Below are 18933 nucleotides of genomic sequence, written 5' to 3'. Positions count from 1 at the left end.
CATATATTTCCTTTTTAGACAAATGCGTCTATCGCTGAAGAGAAAGGGAAAGCGGTCGGCCATAGGCACTGTTGTAAGCCAGCTAAAAAATGACTGTGTAACCAGGGCCGGTCTGGCTGTAGCAGGCACCAGGCATTTCCCCAAAGGGCTGCAGGGGTGAGGGCCGGTTTGTGACTGTGGGGGCCCATTTTGTCACTGGGGGGTGGCTTTACAGCAGTGCTGCAATATCGACCCCTGTAACAAAAGTGGGGGAGCAGTGCTTCTTGCTAGCACCCCCCACACTCTCCCCCAGGGTCAGCGAGCAACAATCTGCTAGGGCTGGTTGCTGTTCCCAATCCGGCCCTGTGTGTAACTCCCTGTTCGTTGCACATGAAATGCGGTGTGGTGTCTAACGCCCAGTGCAATCGGCAGAATCGGAAGCAACTGACGGCCATATTGTGAATGTCATCCTCCCCCGCACCCGCTGCTTACTTGGAAAGGTAGAGCGCAGTTTGGGGAACAAAGCCTGTAAATGAACAGCTCACTTTGTTTTTGGCGCGAAAGAGGAGCGGTCGTTCGCTTGGACCCGCCAAGGGTGTAGGGAGGAGACTGTATTTGTTGATGTCCACGTTTTACTTCAATCCCATGCCAAGATCCTGTTCCCTCAAAGCAACAACTGTGTTTCCTGGCACCGTCCGACAGGAAACTGCGCCATTGGGCATCGTTACAGATGAGAAGAAGAGAAAAGCGCGCCTCCCGGAAGGCGGTTTTATCTTGTCAGGCCAACAGAGTGCGCTGGTAACCCTGTGGGCTCAGGACTGGCGAGGTGGGCACGAGGGAAGCGCCACGCCACCCCTTGAGCACGCAGACCCGTTCCCGCCGGTCGACGGCAGCTGCCTCCTCTCGGCCATATTTCTTCCTCCCGAGGCTCTTGAACGCGGCCCCGGATTTATGACATCCATATGACACCTTTGCTCAATTTATGGTAATGCCAGTTGCAATGTGTATTGCCAGAGACACAATCAAGTCTCATTAAAACCCTGGGCGCTGCATTTCAATTATTTGCGCGCTTATCTCTGTGTGAACAGAAACAGAAAGAGAGGGGGGAGTTGGTGAAGTGAGATTGAGCGATAGAGATGGGAAATGGAGGGAAAGGAGAACGAGGGGTTTGGCAGAGAGGGGAAGGAGCGGCCTGGTGGGAGAAAAAGGGAGACAAGGTGAGGAGATGGAGGTGTCATAGCAGGGAAAATGGCAGATTGAGAGAAATGCGAGTGGGGAGTGGGGACGGGTACAAAGGAGAGAAAATGTGTGTTGGGAGGGTTACAGGGAGACAGAGTGTAAAAATAACTGAAAGAGAAACTCAGAGCAGGGAAAAAGAGAGAGGCAAATAATAAAGAAGGGGAAAACTGTGACAGGGAAATAGAAGCAGAAACAAATGTGGTCGAGGGAAAGATAGATGGGAGGGTTAGAGGATGGTGTAAGATACTGGAAGTAATAAGAATGCTAGACATGAAAATGATAAGGGGAACTAGAAGGAAGATGAAAATACAGATATAGTTAAGTATGAAAGAACATAGGCGATAGATAAAAGGGCAAATAAAAAAGGATGAAAAAGAGTGAAATCCGAAAGTCAGTGAAATTTAAGAACGTTCAAGGTTAGCAGTAGTGCGTTTTATATAGTGACGCGCAACAAGGAGACGAGTTACCTGGTTGGAAGCCCAGGCCTTCTTTCCTGCCCATTCCTTGTGGCTCCGAACGTACCACCACTGGATCTCCAGGGAGTAGGGCAGAGGGCTGCTGCCGCGGTAGGAGCACGCCATCTCTACATCTTCGCCGGCCCGGGTCGTCATGTCGTGAGGGGCTTCTGTGAACACGGCTGTGGGGACAAGGAAATAACCCTCAGTTAAAGCTGTAGGTTGAAGAGGGCACATCATATGTGACTCAAGGCAGGTGTCTCAGACATGGCGCTTCCACAGGTATTCCACCTTAATATCAATCCAGAATGCCATTCTACCAGAATTCTGTGGACAAAACATTGCAGACCAAAATATCGACAAGGTAAGCATATTTAGGTGAGTACGGGTCTACTTTACTTACCTCCACATATCTGCAGTGGCGTCACTAGGGTTGGTGTCACCCGGTGCGGGTAACTTATGGTGTCACCCCCTCACGACTTACCGCATGGACCTCCTCCGCTCCGAATCCGTCAGTGGACACAGTTGGCAAATAACGGGACCATACAGAATCCTTAGTAACGTTTGTAAATGTAGGTCCTATATTTACAAAATGTGCCTGTTAACAACTGTGTGATAATAACTCATTCATCAGGTTGTACAGTGGGCTACCTGCTGGTCAACAGTTTATTGGAATTGATAATATCATTGGTATGGTACTTTGTACTGGTGTGGTGTTCCCACTATCCAGCAACACGATATATCAGTGGTCGAAGTGGGGGGAAAAAAGTAGGGGAACTGTGGGCGTAGAATCAGAGGGCAGGAATAATCCAAGGATTGGATCAGTGGGCGGAGCCAGAGGTGTGGCCAAAATGCACAAACATCACAATTTTTTGTATTTGTTTGGTTTCACTGCCCAGTTTTATCAATCAATGGATACACATGATTATTTAAGGTTATAATGAGTTATTGACAGTAAAATGTATTCACAAAGTAGGATATACTTCTAATCACAGAATGTCCCCAAATACGATAAAAAGCACAAGCCATTTGTCTCCGAGCCATGGAGTTTCTGTCATCAGCACTTCTCCCTTTTCCACAACAGCAGTTCAAACATGAATGGCTAAAAATCCTAGTTTGCAAATGTTTTCTAAATAATAACGGCTCTGCCATATTTGCCTCATAATGCAAGATCTGCAGCATGATCTGACCATTTCAACTAATAAATTGTTTGTAGCTCAAACGTATCAAAAGTTAATAAAAAATGTGACTTGTGCTGCTGCGGAGTAGATGACAGTTAATAGCTCACTGTTCTATGTTAGGATTTTAACTTATAAACTGCAAGTAACAAAAGGATCTCTCTGACAAAAGCAGTAACCCACTAGCCTATTTACATTATGCGCACTTTGTGATCTGCATGGTACATGTTCTTTGCAGCAGGTACATTAACCCTCTGAGCTACCTTTCCATGAGTCAAATATTCCATTAGACAAACTTCCGATCTCTCTCTAGGAAGAACATTAATCACCAGAGTCATCATAACATTTTTATTGTTACCGAAAATTTGCTGGAGGCCAGGAAGGAGGCAGTAAGCGCTTTTAAAACCATAATAGACTTGCAAAAATGATACCTCCACCTAAAGTCAGCACCTGGTGCGGTCACACCGGTTGCACCGCCCTAGAGCTGGCCCTTCTCAAGGGTCCTGTGATCTCAGTGACAGGGTCACTGTTGTTCTAGGGTGTGCTGCTTCATAGGCCTGCCCGCAAGACTGGAGGTGAACTTCAGTATGAATAGTGGTGGACAAGCCTTGAAGGTTAACCTACACTTGTCATGCTAGGGTGCACCTGCTGGTGCTACGACACCAGGGATTCTAATATCTTGCGAAGCCTTCTAAGGTCTAGCATGAGATAGTGCTCTCTCAGGAGAGTGGTCTGGTGGACTGGTTATTAAGGCTGAACCTGGTTCTCCAGTTCCAAATTCAGCAGCTCTGGCCATAGTGCCACATCCTCTCCCCCACTGAATACCATACTGCCCCACTGAGAAAATCTCAGACTGCCTTCAACTACAACCCAATTGTTGCCAGCTATAAACACCTGGATGCGGCTCAATTTAAATTACGCACTGGGCAAGAGAAATATGTGGCCTACAAGAAACAAGTGACAGCATCCTGGAAAAAGCAAACAATCATAGGGAATGCAAAATTTTGCAAACCATGTGAAATGTAAGCTGGAACAACATGGTTACCTTAACACTTTTACACTCACTGTTCTGAAATCAGTGAGTGCTTTTGCCTGAAAAGTTAAGGACATGACAACAGGGCCCTGAATGGACCCATTTCAATGACCATTGCTTATATCCTTACAATACGTAAGCAGTATGGTAAAAAATAGACAACATCCCTAGATGCAGAGCAACAGTACAAATTTTGTTTTTCAATCCTCACATTGCAGTACCTCCAGGATTGGTGCACTAGTTCCAAGCCCAGGGAAAACAAAGCCAAGACAACAAAAATAGCGCTTCACTGGCAAACTCTGTAAAAGTGGCGCTAATGTGTTTGGATGTGAATAAAATCAATCTGGCCAGTTTGCTACCCCTCTGTCTTACTTTATTTAGTTATTTATTTTGCATATTTTTAAACTTTTATTCCCGATGCTGCTCTTTGGAATTAAATGTCAGAAAAATACGACATTGATTTTCCAGCAAAAGTGATTTTCTTTTTTGGATCCATTTCACAGGGGAGCAAATAAAAGAAAGGAGAGGAAAGAGAGTGAGAGTGAGAACCCCGTCTTGCAGCCACTGTCTTCAGTAAGGGAAGAACTGCCGGGCTAGCAGGCGAGAGGCCTCAGCTTGTACACAGAGCTGGTGTGCCTGAAAGTCGTCTTCGCAGGCCTCCCGACAGCTCAAAAGATGGGCCCACAACTCGGTGATCAAAGGCAGGCAACCTCGCTCCGCACTGCCTTCGCCCTCCCCTTGTGCCCTGCTGGCTGTCACCCCATGTGAGGGTGTCACCCCCCGCACCCACATAGTGACGCCGCTGCATATCTGTGATCTATCTTGGTATGATCTATATGTTTAGAAGGTATGTAGGTGTGGAGTTAGGAATAGTAAATCTATACTTCCCAATATACGCTTACCATCGCATTATTTTGGTCCTTGTTACCTTGACCATGATGGTTTGGGAGCACAATGTTTCTGTAGTTGATATTTCGACATACAACCACTCCCATATTTGGGGCGAACATGTGGAGCTGGAACCTGGCACCATTCGTTGTATTTTTCACACTGGTTCCTCTGCTTATTATTGAATTTAGACCTACCTCAAAGGCATGAGTTAGGGTGCCAAAGCTTTAATGTCCATCAAGGCAGATAACGGAAGTACAGCACGTGTGACCTATTGTATGGTATTGTATTGTATCTTGGGGGGGCACATGGTTTCTTATCAGTGGGACATGTTTCCATTTTGGGGTTTCGACTTTGGACACCATTGTAATGTTGAATTCTGATTGATTCAATTATCAATAAATATAACAACTACCAGGATGCACTGGTTTGTCAGACGGAGAGGCCGGAAACGTGTACTGTTCAAGTGGACCAATATGGCCGCGTTAAATATAAGATGGTCAGACAAAAAAAAACGCGCTAATCAATGACATTTATTTAGAGCAAGGCACATAAACCCCATACCTAAAATACGCAATTTAAATTCAAAACAATTTCCCTCAAAGCATTACAAAATATGTACACCACAGAACATTATGTCAATATGTTCCTTTAATTCATTTGCTGTAGGGGGTGCTTGTTAAAGTGAAAACAGGAAAGGAAATAGTTATGGAAACGCACACAAATCCAAGATCAACCCCACAGATTTAGAGGCCTACCTTTACAGATATTTGAAAAATTAAATAATACTTAAACACTTTTTCTTACACAAATCCTAGTACCATATCATGACAGTCAATTCACCAAAATGTCTGGGGTAGCGGAAGTGACTTCACATGACCCTTGAACTTCACTTTCACTCACACATACATATGCTTGTACATGCACATGCATCCACACATAGACACACACACACACTCTGCCTACACATGCGCACACATTCACACATTCATGTACACTCTCTCTTACATAAACATACTAGAAACCTGCAACCACACACAACATACATACATTTTAAATACATTCATTTTAGAACTTTTTTTTTACTTACCTCGGCTGCCAGGGAAAGTCATATTCCAGCTATTTGTACTCCATTTTTTATTAATCTAATAGCAAATAATGTAATAATATTGACTATTAGTATCATAAAAAATTGACAAAAAATGAGGTGAGTGAAGCCCCCACTGACTTCAATAAGGATGAGCTTCTTCTGTTTCCGCCACTGATTTTGCCACTGCTGACACTATGGGTTGCAAAGGCAGTGCCAGGGGTCACAAGGTGCATGCCGGGGTTGAAGCAGCGCCCGCTGGCTACCCCTAAATTATGTCCATATACCATATTCCAATAAGGAGGCAGACACATATTGAAGTCTCCCAATATCAGAATTAGAGTATGTCCATACAATGCTCCTAGTTTTTCTTTTTCCGTATTAAGCCGTTGAACTTGGCCTAAATCACTCTCCTTCCGGTTTCACTTAGACATTCCCCACCACGAATCTTTCAACAAACGCAGAGTTCCTGTGCAAAACATTACAGGTTTGGACTGTAAAGAAGAATACAGGGTGGTGGGAGGAGCAAGGGTTGTGACTGTCAGACGAAGTGAAAGCCGATTGGTTGAATTGTTGAATAAGGATCATAGATAATATTACGAAGGACTATCAGAATGAAAAATGAGCTTTACTGCAATATTGGAAATCTGAATTTTTCAGATCACTTTTACCATATGCTGTGAAAATTTCTACTGAGCATGCGTCTAAACGCCTTTCTTATAACATTCCCCATTGTGACACCTATCATGCTCTCCTCTCTTGTAATAGGAGTTTTTGAGCATAGTTAGGCTGGATTTAAGTGATGACTGTGTCAGTTTCTGGGCCAATAGGGTTGGCCAGAGACATAAGTAGGTATAATATTTCCCAAGGCAGCTTTCCTGCCAGTGGTCTCTTGCATCACCCTCACCTTGGCACCACATTTGTGGCCGGATACAAAGAACGAGAAGGGTGATGGTGGGACTCTGCTTGAAGTTGGTATGTATGATCTTGTAACCTTATTGTGGTGCGGCATTTATATAACGCTTACAACCTCTAGGTGGGTTGCTAAAACTAAGTAGCACTCTACACTTCTCTTTGGTAAGTGTTTCCATGTCGTGCCGACAGACCTCAGGGTGCTGTCATCATGTTATAATTTTAAGGGGCGCAGCACTTAGCACTGTAGTGGATGAAGAGACATGTGAGACAGAGTCGCATACTTTATGGTTTTCAGTAAGGTGGCAGCTTTCAGCAGCTCTGCAGGTCCCTTTATGGTATTTTCTATGATCATAGTCCACTTAGCTGGTTCCTTCAAAAGCTTCTCCACTATGAGATATTTTGTTTAAAGTTTGTGGTCCTGAACAGATAGCGGTTGGAGGGGGAAATGGTGGAGGAATCTGGAGGGACAGTCATTGTTAATATCATCCCATCCCTGATTGTTACTGTGACATGTCATGGAGTATAATATTTTTTCCGCAGTTTTATATAGCGCAAACTTGACCCGAAGGTTTCCTGTATCAGAGCGCTTTATATGAGCACCAGTAGCATTACACAAGGACACATTCATTTTACTTAGGCATGGGGAGATTAAGTGATTTGCCTACAATCACAGGATGTTGAGCGTCCTTGCCAAGGCTCGAACCCGGTTCCCCAGATTTAAGATCAACCTCCCTAGCCGTTAAGCCACAACCTCTCCCGTGAAGTGTTGTTGGGACCTGCAGTGGTGGACTAAATTAAAGTCCTCTTTTGGTTAGCCACATGTGGCAGATCTCTGGAGTTATTCTATGCCTGTTCAGTTGGTGATGGATGATTTATTGTTGTAGACGGTGATGGAGCAAGGACTCGTAGAAAAGAGACTTGCTCTGAAGCGATCTGCTCCTTTAACTTACTAACAAGTTACTAAATGTATTTCATGTAAAACTAATGCGCACCACATGAACACGTGGGTTAGTGAAGCTTGTTTATGTGTTTAATAACGTGAATAACATGAACGAAGGACTAAATCCACTTTAAACTGGGAATCTTTACTGCGCATGCGTCAACTACATCTACGTAGTATGACGAGCTGTCGCTTGGAGGGAAATTCTTGCGCATGAGCAGAAGGCACTAAAATGGATTCTTGAAGACTCGCGTGCATGGCATCTGCTTTGCTGAAAAGAAAACAAGCTATTATACTAATGCTAATGCGGGAAAAGTATTAATAAGTAAAGGGGATTACAGTAGAGGTGGGTGGTATACAGTGCGACCACTTTATTTGTGAAATTAATGTTTGTCTTTCTGACTTTATCACTAGTGCGCATTTGGGCCTCTCATGTATAACTGAAGTAAGCTGAGTCATGTGACGACAGCGCATGTCTTCTGAAAGTTAACTCGGAATGATGACATAGAGGTTGAATGGAAGCCAAGGTCGCAACGTGCTTTACCCTGGGAATGGATGGTGAAAAGTTCAACAATGTGGACTTGCATACAGATTGATCTAAAAATGTGTCAAATGAAATGTGAATATGTGTGTGAACTAATACTTATGAATAAAAATCAAGGGGATGGGCTTGCGAACAATTGTTAAATAGAATTTAATATCATGTAAGCATGGTGTGATGGAGTCTCCCTCTTGCCTGACCAATTAGATTTCGAATTTTACGATATTGAAACTTTAGTGGGTTGATTATGAAAATACGAAGGTATAATTAAGGTAGCTTTAGTTAGTTAGTTAGATGATGAGACGGAGATGCTGTGCGTGGCGCAGATGTTGTGGGAGATGCTGATGTTGGGAGAGATGCTGTGAGATGCTGATGAAGAATCGAATGCAGAACCTTAAGCAGAACTTTCTATCCTAATTTAATTGAGTTAGATCAGAAGATCACAGAAGAATCTCGAGGAGGTAGAGAGTGTCAAAGAGGGGTGCAGCGCAATCGTCGGTATTCTAGAGAGGTCAACTATCCTGTCCTGATTCCTGTCCTGAAGTCTTTGTTGCCTGACCTATCCCGGGGACCCTTACCAGCTCCTTGGCCAGGGGGTTGGTCTTTCACACTATCCTTGGTAATTATATTTTCTCGCTATTTGCAGATGTTCTTTTCTCTCTGTCGTCTCCCTTTCTGAGCATTGATCATTGCATGAGTCCGAAGAATATGCTTGGTGTTTAATCAATTGAATTTTCTCTCCTAGTGGATGATGGTGACTGTACTGTCTTTTTGAAGTGGTTCACATGCATTTAATTTAGATAAAGATTAAAAAACTTTCCCGAATCTGTGGTTATTTACTTCAAAGTATGGAAAAGTTGGAACTATGTTAATTATCACCATCAATTAGTTCAACTAATGGTCCATCGACCAGAGAAAATAACTTTTTTATCTGTGAAGGGTTAGTAAAGGTATTTTAGACTAATCCTAAACATTGTGAAAAACTTATAAACCAGTCCAGCGGTTTACTCGACATTGTGTGTGTTTATGGGCCCAGATGAATATATGGTAGTGGAGTATCTGTTGTTGGTACGCCGCTGGATCAACGGGAACACTGGTGGGAGATAAACATGAGCCACAGCAGTTTTGTTTTATGTGAGTGTAAAGTGTGTCAAGCAGTATAAGGGAATTATTTTGCAGGCTGTATGAAATACAATCGACTGCCGACAACTGACCGTTATGGCATTAGTGTGGGACAGGAGGCTTAGATATTGTTGTATTCTCATTCAGATAGATGCGGAGAGGATGTGTCGCAGCGGGCTGAGCTGCCGACTCGGGAGCTGGGGATTCAGGTTTGAGTCTCGATGTCGGCGCACATCCTGTGATTCTGGGCAAATCACTTAATCTCCCCGTGCCCAGAAATAGCGCCTCGATACCCTCACGGGTGATAAGCCGCGCTATATAAATCTACAAACTAACTATTCATACAGCACTTACTACCCATGACAAGGTGAAAGGGGGAGAAATAGAAATCCAAGAGTTAAATGTGAAAATGTGAAACACTTTGTGGCAGTAAAAATGTTGAATTACAAAAATCCTGTCACTGACTCGCAAGTGATGTGCATGCCAGGATGAGTGGTCATTCTCATTAGGCCTCCATTTTGTTGCTGTCTGTTGGTTGTATGGATGAGACTGGAGAAAGAGCCACTGTGACAACATATGCTGTCTAGGTAATTCAAGACACGTATCATAGATTTTAGGATCCGTAAAAGCGTTGCCTCTTCGATCAAAAAATAGGCGCTGCCTTAAAATGAAAGACACAATGCGCTATAAGGCTGATCTCTTTTTGAAAGCTGCATTTGCATCTGCCTGGCAATCGCAGATGAAAGCACGACAAAGGCTCTGATAATACCTCAAAGAAAGACGCACTGACATTCCACAGAGGGTAGCGTGCATGCCGTACACATCAGTGACAAGGGAGCAGATGCATGTTGTTCAACTCTCATTTATTCAGAATTTAGAGGCATATTTACAACAAAGGCGTTAGCCTCCTTGGCTTAACACCACACTCCGCCACTTCAGGAACTCAGGGCTGCACCATATTTACACCAATATGGTGCAGCCCTGGGTTTCCCCCTGCGCTGGCGCTAAATTTAGCAGCCTAGCACCATCCTTGCACCATAGTACAAGGATGTCTACATTGAGGGAAGGATTGTTTATGTGCAGGAAGGTGTCCCTTCCTGCACACAAACAATATTTAAATGGCGCTTTGTAACTTTTATGTGTGCTGCTTAATGCAGCACACATAGAAGTTGCAAAACATCATTTTTTTTATTGTTTATGTGCAGGAAGGGACATCTTCCCGCACATAAACAATCAATGGCTTTTCTCTGTTTTTATGTGTGCTGCACAAGCCAGCACACATAGAAACAGCAAAAGCGAGGAGAAATAAAGCATTTCTCCTCGTTTCACCAGTTTAAGACCAGGTTTTCCCTGATATTAATTTCGGCGCTGCCTCCTATTTACGCCACTCTTGTAAATAGGGGGCAGCGTCAAAATCATGGGTATTGCGTTGGAACGTACACCGCAGCACACACTGCCCTCCCCTTTCATGCTAAGCACAGCGTGAAAAGGGTGCCTTATTTACACGCCAGAGTTAAGCCACATTAAGTGGCTTAACGCTGCTTGTAAATAAGGCGAAGCCCCTGTCGCCACCACAACGTCACTAAAAGTGACGTTGTAGTGGCGATAGGGGCTTGTAAATATACCCCATAGACTAATCCAGATAACGTTAGCATCAATTCAACACTAACCTGAGTATTTTTAAATACATTTAAAGAAAGTTTTATGAAAAGGATTGCTATATGTAAGGCAACTTTTCTTAGAATTCTTTAAAAAAAAAAAAAGCACCAGCAAAGCACCATTCGATGGTAAAGAGCCACCCTGAGTCTTAGCAAAAATTAAAATCTTACAATATTTAATTTGTAAAAACAAATAAGTGCCAGTACCCAAAATATTCTTCGGGAGGACTCTGCAGCCTGCACCCGGTATAGGCCCTGCCAATGCTGCCAAATACCAGTACTAATGCCGCCTACTAACCATCACACTCCTACAAATGTGACAATTTAATGTATACCCGATGACCTAAAGGTATAAAATGGACTAGGCATGGTGGTATTACTACTTTTAATGGTATATTAGATTATTAAACAGTCTTCTCCTGTAATCTTTAAAAAATATACTGACAGTGCCACCATGTGGTGGGCTGTCAGAAACACCAACCGCTTTTACTGAATAAGTGCCTGCACTGAGCACTGGCACACACAGGCTCAAATTAAGCAGGGCACCGCTGGTGTGATGAGCATGAGAAACAATCCTAAAATACACTTAAAATTCAGCACAAGAGGGGGACAAGAGGGAGACATTTTTACAGAAAATAGAAATGGATGAGGAGCCATCTCAGATAAACTATGAACACCTCCAACAATGCATCATTTCTTATTCAGCTCCACCGCTATTTATTAATGTATATAGTTATATGGTCACATTACAAAAACACCTGCCTCTAGGCAACCTCTATGAAAGCAAAAGCTAAAAATGCAGCTCTCCTGCCAGTGGTCTCTTGCATCACCCTCACCTTGGCACAACATTTGTGGCCGGATACAAAGAACGAGAAGGGTGATGGTGGGACTCTACTTGAAGTTGGTATGTATGATCTTGTTACCGTATTGTGGTGCAACATTTATATAACGCTTCCAACCTCTATGTGGGTTGCTAAAACTAAGTAGCACTCTACACTTCTCTTTGGTAAGTGTTTCCATGTCGTGCCGACAGACCTCAGGGTGCTGTTATCATGTTATCATTTTAAGGGACGCAGCACTTAGCACTGTAGTGGATGAAGAGACATGTGAGACAGAGTCACATACTTTATGGTTTTCAGTAAGGTGGCAGCTTTCAGCAGATCTGCAGGTGCCTTTATGGTATCTTCTATGATCATAGTCCCCCTAGCTGGTTCCTTCAAAAGCTTCTCCACTATGAGATATTTTGCTTAAAGTTTGTGGTCCTGAACAGATAGCGGTTGGAGGGAGAAATGGTGGAGGGATCTGGAGGGACAGTCATTGTTAATATCATCCCATCCCTGATTGTCACTGTGACATGTCATGGAGTAAAATCTTTTTTTTGCAGTTTTATATAGCGCAAACTTGACCCGAAGGTTTCCTGTATCAGAGCGCTTTATATGAGCACCAGTAGCATTACACAAGGACACATTAATTTTAGTTAGGCATGGGGAGATTAAGTGATTTGCCTACAATCACAGGATGTTGAGTGTCCTTGCCAAGGCTCGAACCCGGTTCCCCAGATTTAAGATCAACCTCCCTAGCTGTTAAGTCACAACCTCTCCTGTGAAGAGGCAATAGTATGTAGCTTGTTGGGACCTGCAGTGGTGGACTAAATTAAAGTCCTCTTTTGGTTAGCCACATGTGGCAGATCTCTGGAGTTATTCCATGCCTGTTCAGTTGGTGATGGATGATTTATTGTTGTAGACGGTGATGGAGCAAGGACTCGTAGAAAAGAGACTTGCTCTGAAGCGATCTGCTCCTTTAACTTACTAACAAGTTACTAAATGTATTTCGTGTAAAACTAATGCGCACCACATGAACACGTGGGTTAGTGAAGCTTGTTTATGTGTTTAATAACGTGAATAACATGAACGAAGGACTAAATCCACTTTCAACTGGGAATCTTTACTGGCATGTGTCAACTACATCTACGTAGTATGACGAGCTGTCGCTTGGAGGGAAATTCTTGCGCATGAGCAGAAGGCACTAAAATAGAGTCTTGAAGACTCGCGTGCATGTCATCTGCTTTGCTGAAAAGAAAACAAGCTATTATACTAATGCTAATGCGGGAAAAGTATTAATATGTAAAGGGGATTAGAGTAGAGGTGGGTGGTATACAGTGTGACCAATTTATTTGTGAAATTAAAGTTTGTCTTTCTGACTTTATCACTAGTGCGCATTTGGGCCTCTCATGTATAACTGAAGTAAGCTGAGTCATGTGACGACTGCGCATGTCTACTGAAAGTTAACTCGGAATGATGACATAGAGGTTGAATGGAAGCCAAGGTCGCAACGTGCTTTACCCTGGGAATGGATGGTGAAAAGTTCAACTATGTGGACTTGCATACAGATTGATCTAAAAATGTGTCAAATGAAATTTGAATATGTGTGTGAACTAAAACTTATGAATAAAAATCAAGGCGAGGGGTTTGCGAACAATGGTTAAATAGAATTTAATATCATGTAAGCATGGTGTGATGGAGTCTCCCCCTTGCCTGACCAATTAGATTTCGAATTTTACGATATTGAAACTTTAGTGGGTAGATTATGAAGATACGAAGGTATAATTAAGGTAGCTTTAGTTAGTTAGATGATGAGACGGAGATGCTGTGTGTGGTGCAGATGTTGTGGGAGATGCTGATGTTGGGAGAGATGCTGTGAGATACTGAAGAAGAATCGAATGCAGAACCTTAAGCAGAACTTTCTATCCTAATTTAATTGAGTTAGATCAGAAGATCGCAGAAGAATCTCGAGGAGGAAGAGAGTGCTAAAGAGGGGTGCAGCGCAATCGTCGGTATTCTAGAGAGGTCAACTATCCTGTCCTGATTCCTGTCCTGAAGTCTTTGTCGCCTGACCTATCCCGGGGACCCTTACCAGCTCCTTGGCCAGGGGGTTGGTCTTTCACACTATCCTTGGTAATTATATTTTCTCGCTATTTGCAGATGTTCTTTTCTCTCTGTCGTCTCCCTTTCTGAGCATTGATCATTGCATGAGTCCGAAGTATATGCTTCGTGTTTAATCAATTGAATTTTCTCTCCTAGTGGATGATGGTGACTGTACTGTCTTTTTGAAGTGGTTCACATGCATTTAATTTAGATAAAGATTAAAAAACTTTCCCGAATCTGTGGTTATTTACTTCAAAGTATGGAAAAGTTGGAACTATGTTAATTATCATCATTAATTAGTTCAACTAATGGTCCATCGACCAGAGGAAAGAACTTTTTGATCTGTGAAGGGTTAGTAAAGGTATTTTAGACTAATCCTAAACATTGTGAAAAACTTATAAACCAGTCCAGCGGTTTACTCGACATTGTGTGTGTTTATGGGCCCAGATGAATATATGGTAGTGGAGTATCTGTTGTTGGTACGCCGCTGGATCAACGGGAACACTGGTGGGAGATAAACATGAGCCACAGCAGTTTTGTTTTTTGTGAGTGTTAAGTGTGTCAAGCAGTATAAGGGAATTTTGCAGGCTGTATGAAATACAGTCGACAGCCGACAACTGACCGTTATGGCATTAGTGTGGGACAGGAGGCTTAGATATTGTTGTATTCTCATTCAGATAGATGCGGAGAGGATGTGTCGCAGCGGGCTGAGCTGCCGACTCGGGAGCTGGGGATTCAGGTTTGAGTCTCGATGTCGGCGCACATCCTGTGATTCTGGGCAAATCACTTAATCTCCCCGTGCCCAGAAATAGCGCCTGGATACCCTCACGGGTGATAAGCCGTGCTATATAAATCTACAAACTAACTATTCATACAGCACTTACTACCCATGACAAGGTGAAAGGGGGAGAAATAGAAATCCAAGAATTAAATGTGAAAATGTGAAACACTTTGTGGCAGCAAAAATGTTGAATTACAAAAATCCTGTCACTGACTCGCAAGTGATGTGCATGCCAGGATGAGTGGTCATTCTCATTAGGCCTCCATTTTGTTGCTGTTTGTTGGTTGTATGGATGAGACTGGAGAAAGAGCCACTGTGACAACATATGCTGTCTAGGTAAGTCAAGACACGTATCATAGATTTTAGGATCCGTAAAAGCGTTGCCTCTTCGATCAAAAAATAGGCGCTGCCTTAAAGTGAAAGACACAATGCGCTATAAGGCTGATCTCTTTTTGAAAGCTGCATTTGCATCTGCCTGGCAATCGCAGATGAAAGCACGACAAAGGCTCTGATAATACCTCAAAGAAAGACGCACTGACATTCCACAAAGGTGAGCGTGCATGCCGTACACATCAGTGACAAGGGAGGAGATGCATGTTGTTCAACTCTCATTTATTCAGAATTTAGAGGCATATTTACAACAAAGGCGTTAGCCTCCTTGGCTTAACACCACACTCCGCCACTTCAGGAACTCAGGGCTGCACCATATTTACACCAATATGGTGCAGCCCTGGGTTTCCCCCTGCTCTGGCGCTAAATTTAGCAGCCTAGCACCATCCTTGCACCATAGTACAAGGATGTCTACATTGAGGGAAGGATTGTTTATGTGCAGGAAGGTGTCCCTTCCTGCACACAAACAATCTTTAAATGGCACTTTGTAACTTTTATGTGTGCTGCTTAATGCAGCACACATAGAAGTTGCAAAACATCATTTTTTTATTGTTTATGTGCAGGAAGGGACATCTTCCCGCACATAAACAATCAATGGCTTTTCTCTGTTTTTATGTGTGCTGCACAAGCCAGCACACATAGAAACAGCAAAAGCGAGGAGAAATAAAGCATTTCTCCTCGTTTCACCAGTTTAAGACCAGGTTTTCCCTGATCTTAATTTCGGCGCTGCCTCCTATTTACGCCACTCCTGTAAATAGGGGGCAGCGTCAAAATCATGGGTATTGTGTTGGAACGTACACCGCAACACCCACTGCCCTTCCCTTTCATGCTAAGTACAGCGTGAAAAGGGTGCCTTATTTACAAGCCAGAGTTAAGCCACATTAAGTGGCTTAACGCTGCTTGTAAATAAGGCGAAGCCCCTGTCGCCACCACAACATCACTAAGAGTGACGTTGTAGTGGCGATAGGGGCTTGTAAATATACCCCGTAGACTAATCCAGATAACGTTAGCATCAATTCAACACTAACCTGAGTATTTTTGAATAAATTTCAAGAAAGTTTTATGAAAAGGATTGCTATATATGTAAGGCATCTTTTCTTAGAATTCTTAAAAAAAAAAAAAAGCACCATTAGATGGTAAAGAACCACTCTGAGTCTTAGAAAAAATTAAAATCTTACAATATTTAATTTGTAAAAACAAATAAGTGCTAGTACCCGAAATATTCTTCGGGAGGACACTGCAGCCTGCACCCGCCCATAAGCCCTGCCAATGCTGCCAAATACCAGTACTAATGCCGCCTACTAACCATCACACTCCTACAAATGTGACAATTTAATGTATACCCGATGACCTAAAAGTATAGAATGGACTAGGCATGGTGGTATTACTACTTTTAATGGTATATTAGATTATTAAACAGTCTGCTCCTGTAATCTTTAAAAAATATACTGACAGTGCCACCATGTGGTGGGCTGTCAGAAACATCAACCGCTTTTTCTGAATAAGTGCCTGCACTGAGCACTGGCACACACAGGCTCAAATTAAGCAGGGCACCGCTGGTGTGATGAGCATGAGCAACAATCCTAAAATACACTCAAAATTCAGCACAAGACGGAGGCATTTTTAGAGAAAATAGAAATGGATGAGGAGCCATCTCAGATAAACTATGAACACCTCCAACAATGCGTCTATCTTATCCAGCTCCACCGCTATTTATTAATGTATATAGTTATATGGTCACATTACAAAAACACCTGCCTCTAGGCAACCTCTATGAAAGCAAAAACTAAAAATGCAAAATCAACTGTATGGAGAAATACTGCCACCCATCACACGGTTATCAATCTTACAATGACGATGGAAGTCTTCATAGCTTTAAAGGAGAGAGCACAGACATTTTGTGTCCACTTCCTGGCTTATAAATGAGTGACCTCTTACTGGAAGTGATGACATGAGCGACGGTTGGCAGTGCTGACGAAGCACCTTTGTGATATAACACAACAGTGTGGTTGCTGGAGTTTTTTCAGTAGACCCCATTTCCTTCCCAGCTGTCCAGGTATGTGAGAGTCTTTCAGCTTCAGTGATGATTGAAATGAGGCCTAGGCAGGCATAGCACTGCATTGAGCTAAACATGGCAGGTGCAGTGACCACTATATGGCACAAAGGTAAACTATGCGCTATTAGAAAAACTGAAACGCCTAGCAGGACAAAGAACAAAGACACGTGCCAGGAAGACCTGGATGTGTACTGTAACAGTTTCAGACTGGGACAGAAAATAGGCGTCGGCACCAACTAGAAGCGTCATCCATTAGAGAATCCAATAGCTAAAATAAATGGGCCACATTTGCAAATGGGGCAGTTTTGAACTTGTGAAAGCATACTGTATAGGCGTGTTGCACGGTATTTGAGTCTGTTTGTATTTGTGCTTGCTGAGGGAAATGTGTATGATAATATCAGGAAAATCAATAGTGAGCCAAGGCCCAACAGACCATAAAACTGGCCCACAAACAGCAAAGAACAGTCCTCACACTGAACTGTCAGACCAGCTTTTCTGGCATGGGCAGATTACCGTATAGGCCAGTCTGACACTGCAGCATAACCCGTGCTGCGCTGCTAAATTCACATCACACTGGCTACCATCTGATGTGCTTCACCCTTGGCTGACGTAGGCTGTGACAGGTACATCTAATCATGTTATATTTTAGTTGAAATGAGGCACAGTGGATGTGCTATCATCTCACTTTTTCTGAGACAATTCATCCAGGCCTCCAGGAGATGTCAAAGGGCACACAACAGTGGTGTCCAGCATATGCCCAGAAAAGCGAAAGCCATATCTTATTTCTAGGCTAACCCCTGACTTCATAAATGAGTTCCTTGGTTAGTAAAGCTATCTTATTTGACTACTCTTCAAATCTGGTATTGATCTGTCTGGTATTCCAGGACCTATGTGGCACCCTCCTGGCATAGGAATATATGGACATACATACCCCTCTAGAAATGAAGAGGGGAGAGAATAGATCTAATCTATGCAATTTTAAAATGAATAATACACACAATGCCTTGTACATTTAAAGAGAAACATACTGAATTAAAACCCCACTGTCAAAATGTTTTAGACACTTATTACATCGCCTGTCAATTTCTGTTTTTTTTTTTTAATCACAGACTACTGCTCAGAAATCAGCCTCTAGGTGTAAATACTTCAATCGTCTACTCTGGTTTATGTTCCCCACCACAGCTACATGTCGTGCTATGTACCACTTCTACCCTTTTGCACACCATTTCTGATTGAAAAGGCAGCAAACTTCTCATAAATGAATAAATAAATAAATACATTAAAATTTAAGCCCCTTGTTGAGTCCCATATGGGCATCACTGACCAAGACTATTGGATGTGCAAAGGAGAATGCTCTGTCCCTTATTGAAAAGCCCAGTGGTGCTCCTCAGCCATTCCGTCATGGTGGGCACGCGGGCATTTTAGATGATCATTGAATCCTTACATTATAATGATCTGACAAGGAGAAGATTGAGGACGCGTCATCTCATCCACCCACCGCAACACACAGGCACATAGACATAGGTCATAAAGAGGACCACACTGAACTCCCATATAAGGACATGGGGCAGATATGTGCCAGATCCATCCGTAAATTGCTACGCCAACAGAGTTCGTATTGGCCAATAAAATAATTCGTAGAGCATGACTGATGAACGAACAAGTAAATATTATTGTGTTTTTTATGAACTTAGCATTTGTAAAAATATTCTAAATAAAATACCTTATTGATCACAAGACAGTAAAT

At 42.9% G+C, this 18933-nt stretch overlaps 1 protein-coding gene across 1 annotated transcript in view; it reads right to left on the bottom strand.

The window, feature by feature from the left end:
- The window catches only part of VSTM2L (V-set and transmembrane domain containing 2 like), a 370452-nt gene that overhangs the window by 76253 nt on the left and 275266 nt on the right, over positions 1-18933 (bottom strand). Inside the window, exon 2 of the mRNA XM_085619196.1 lies at positions 1686-1855. Coding sequence (XP_085475322.1) covers positions 1686-1855 — 170 coding nt within the window. The remainder of the gene's footprint in view (positions 1-1685; positions 1856-18933) is intronic.

The sequence above is a fragment of the Triturus cristatus genome, chromosome 7 (assembly GCF_964204655.1).
Source record: "Triturus cristatus chromosome 7, aTriCri1.1, whole genome shotgun sequence".
NCBI lineage: Eukaryota > Metazoa > Chordata > Amphibia > Caudata > Salamandridae > Triturus > Triturus cristatus.
The sequence above is the reverse complement of the archived record's forward strand: the minus strand, read 5'-3'. Positions and strand labels throughout refer to the sequence as shown.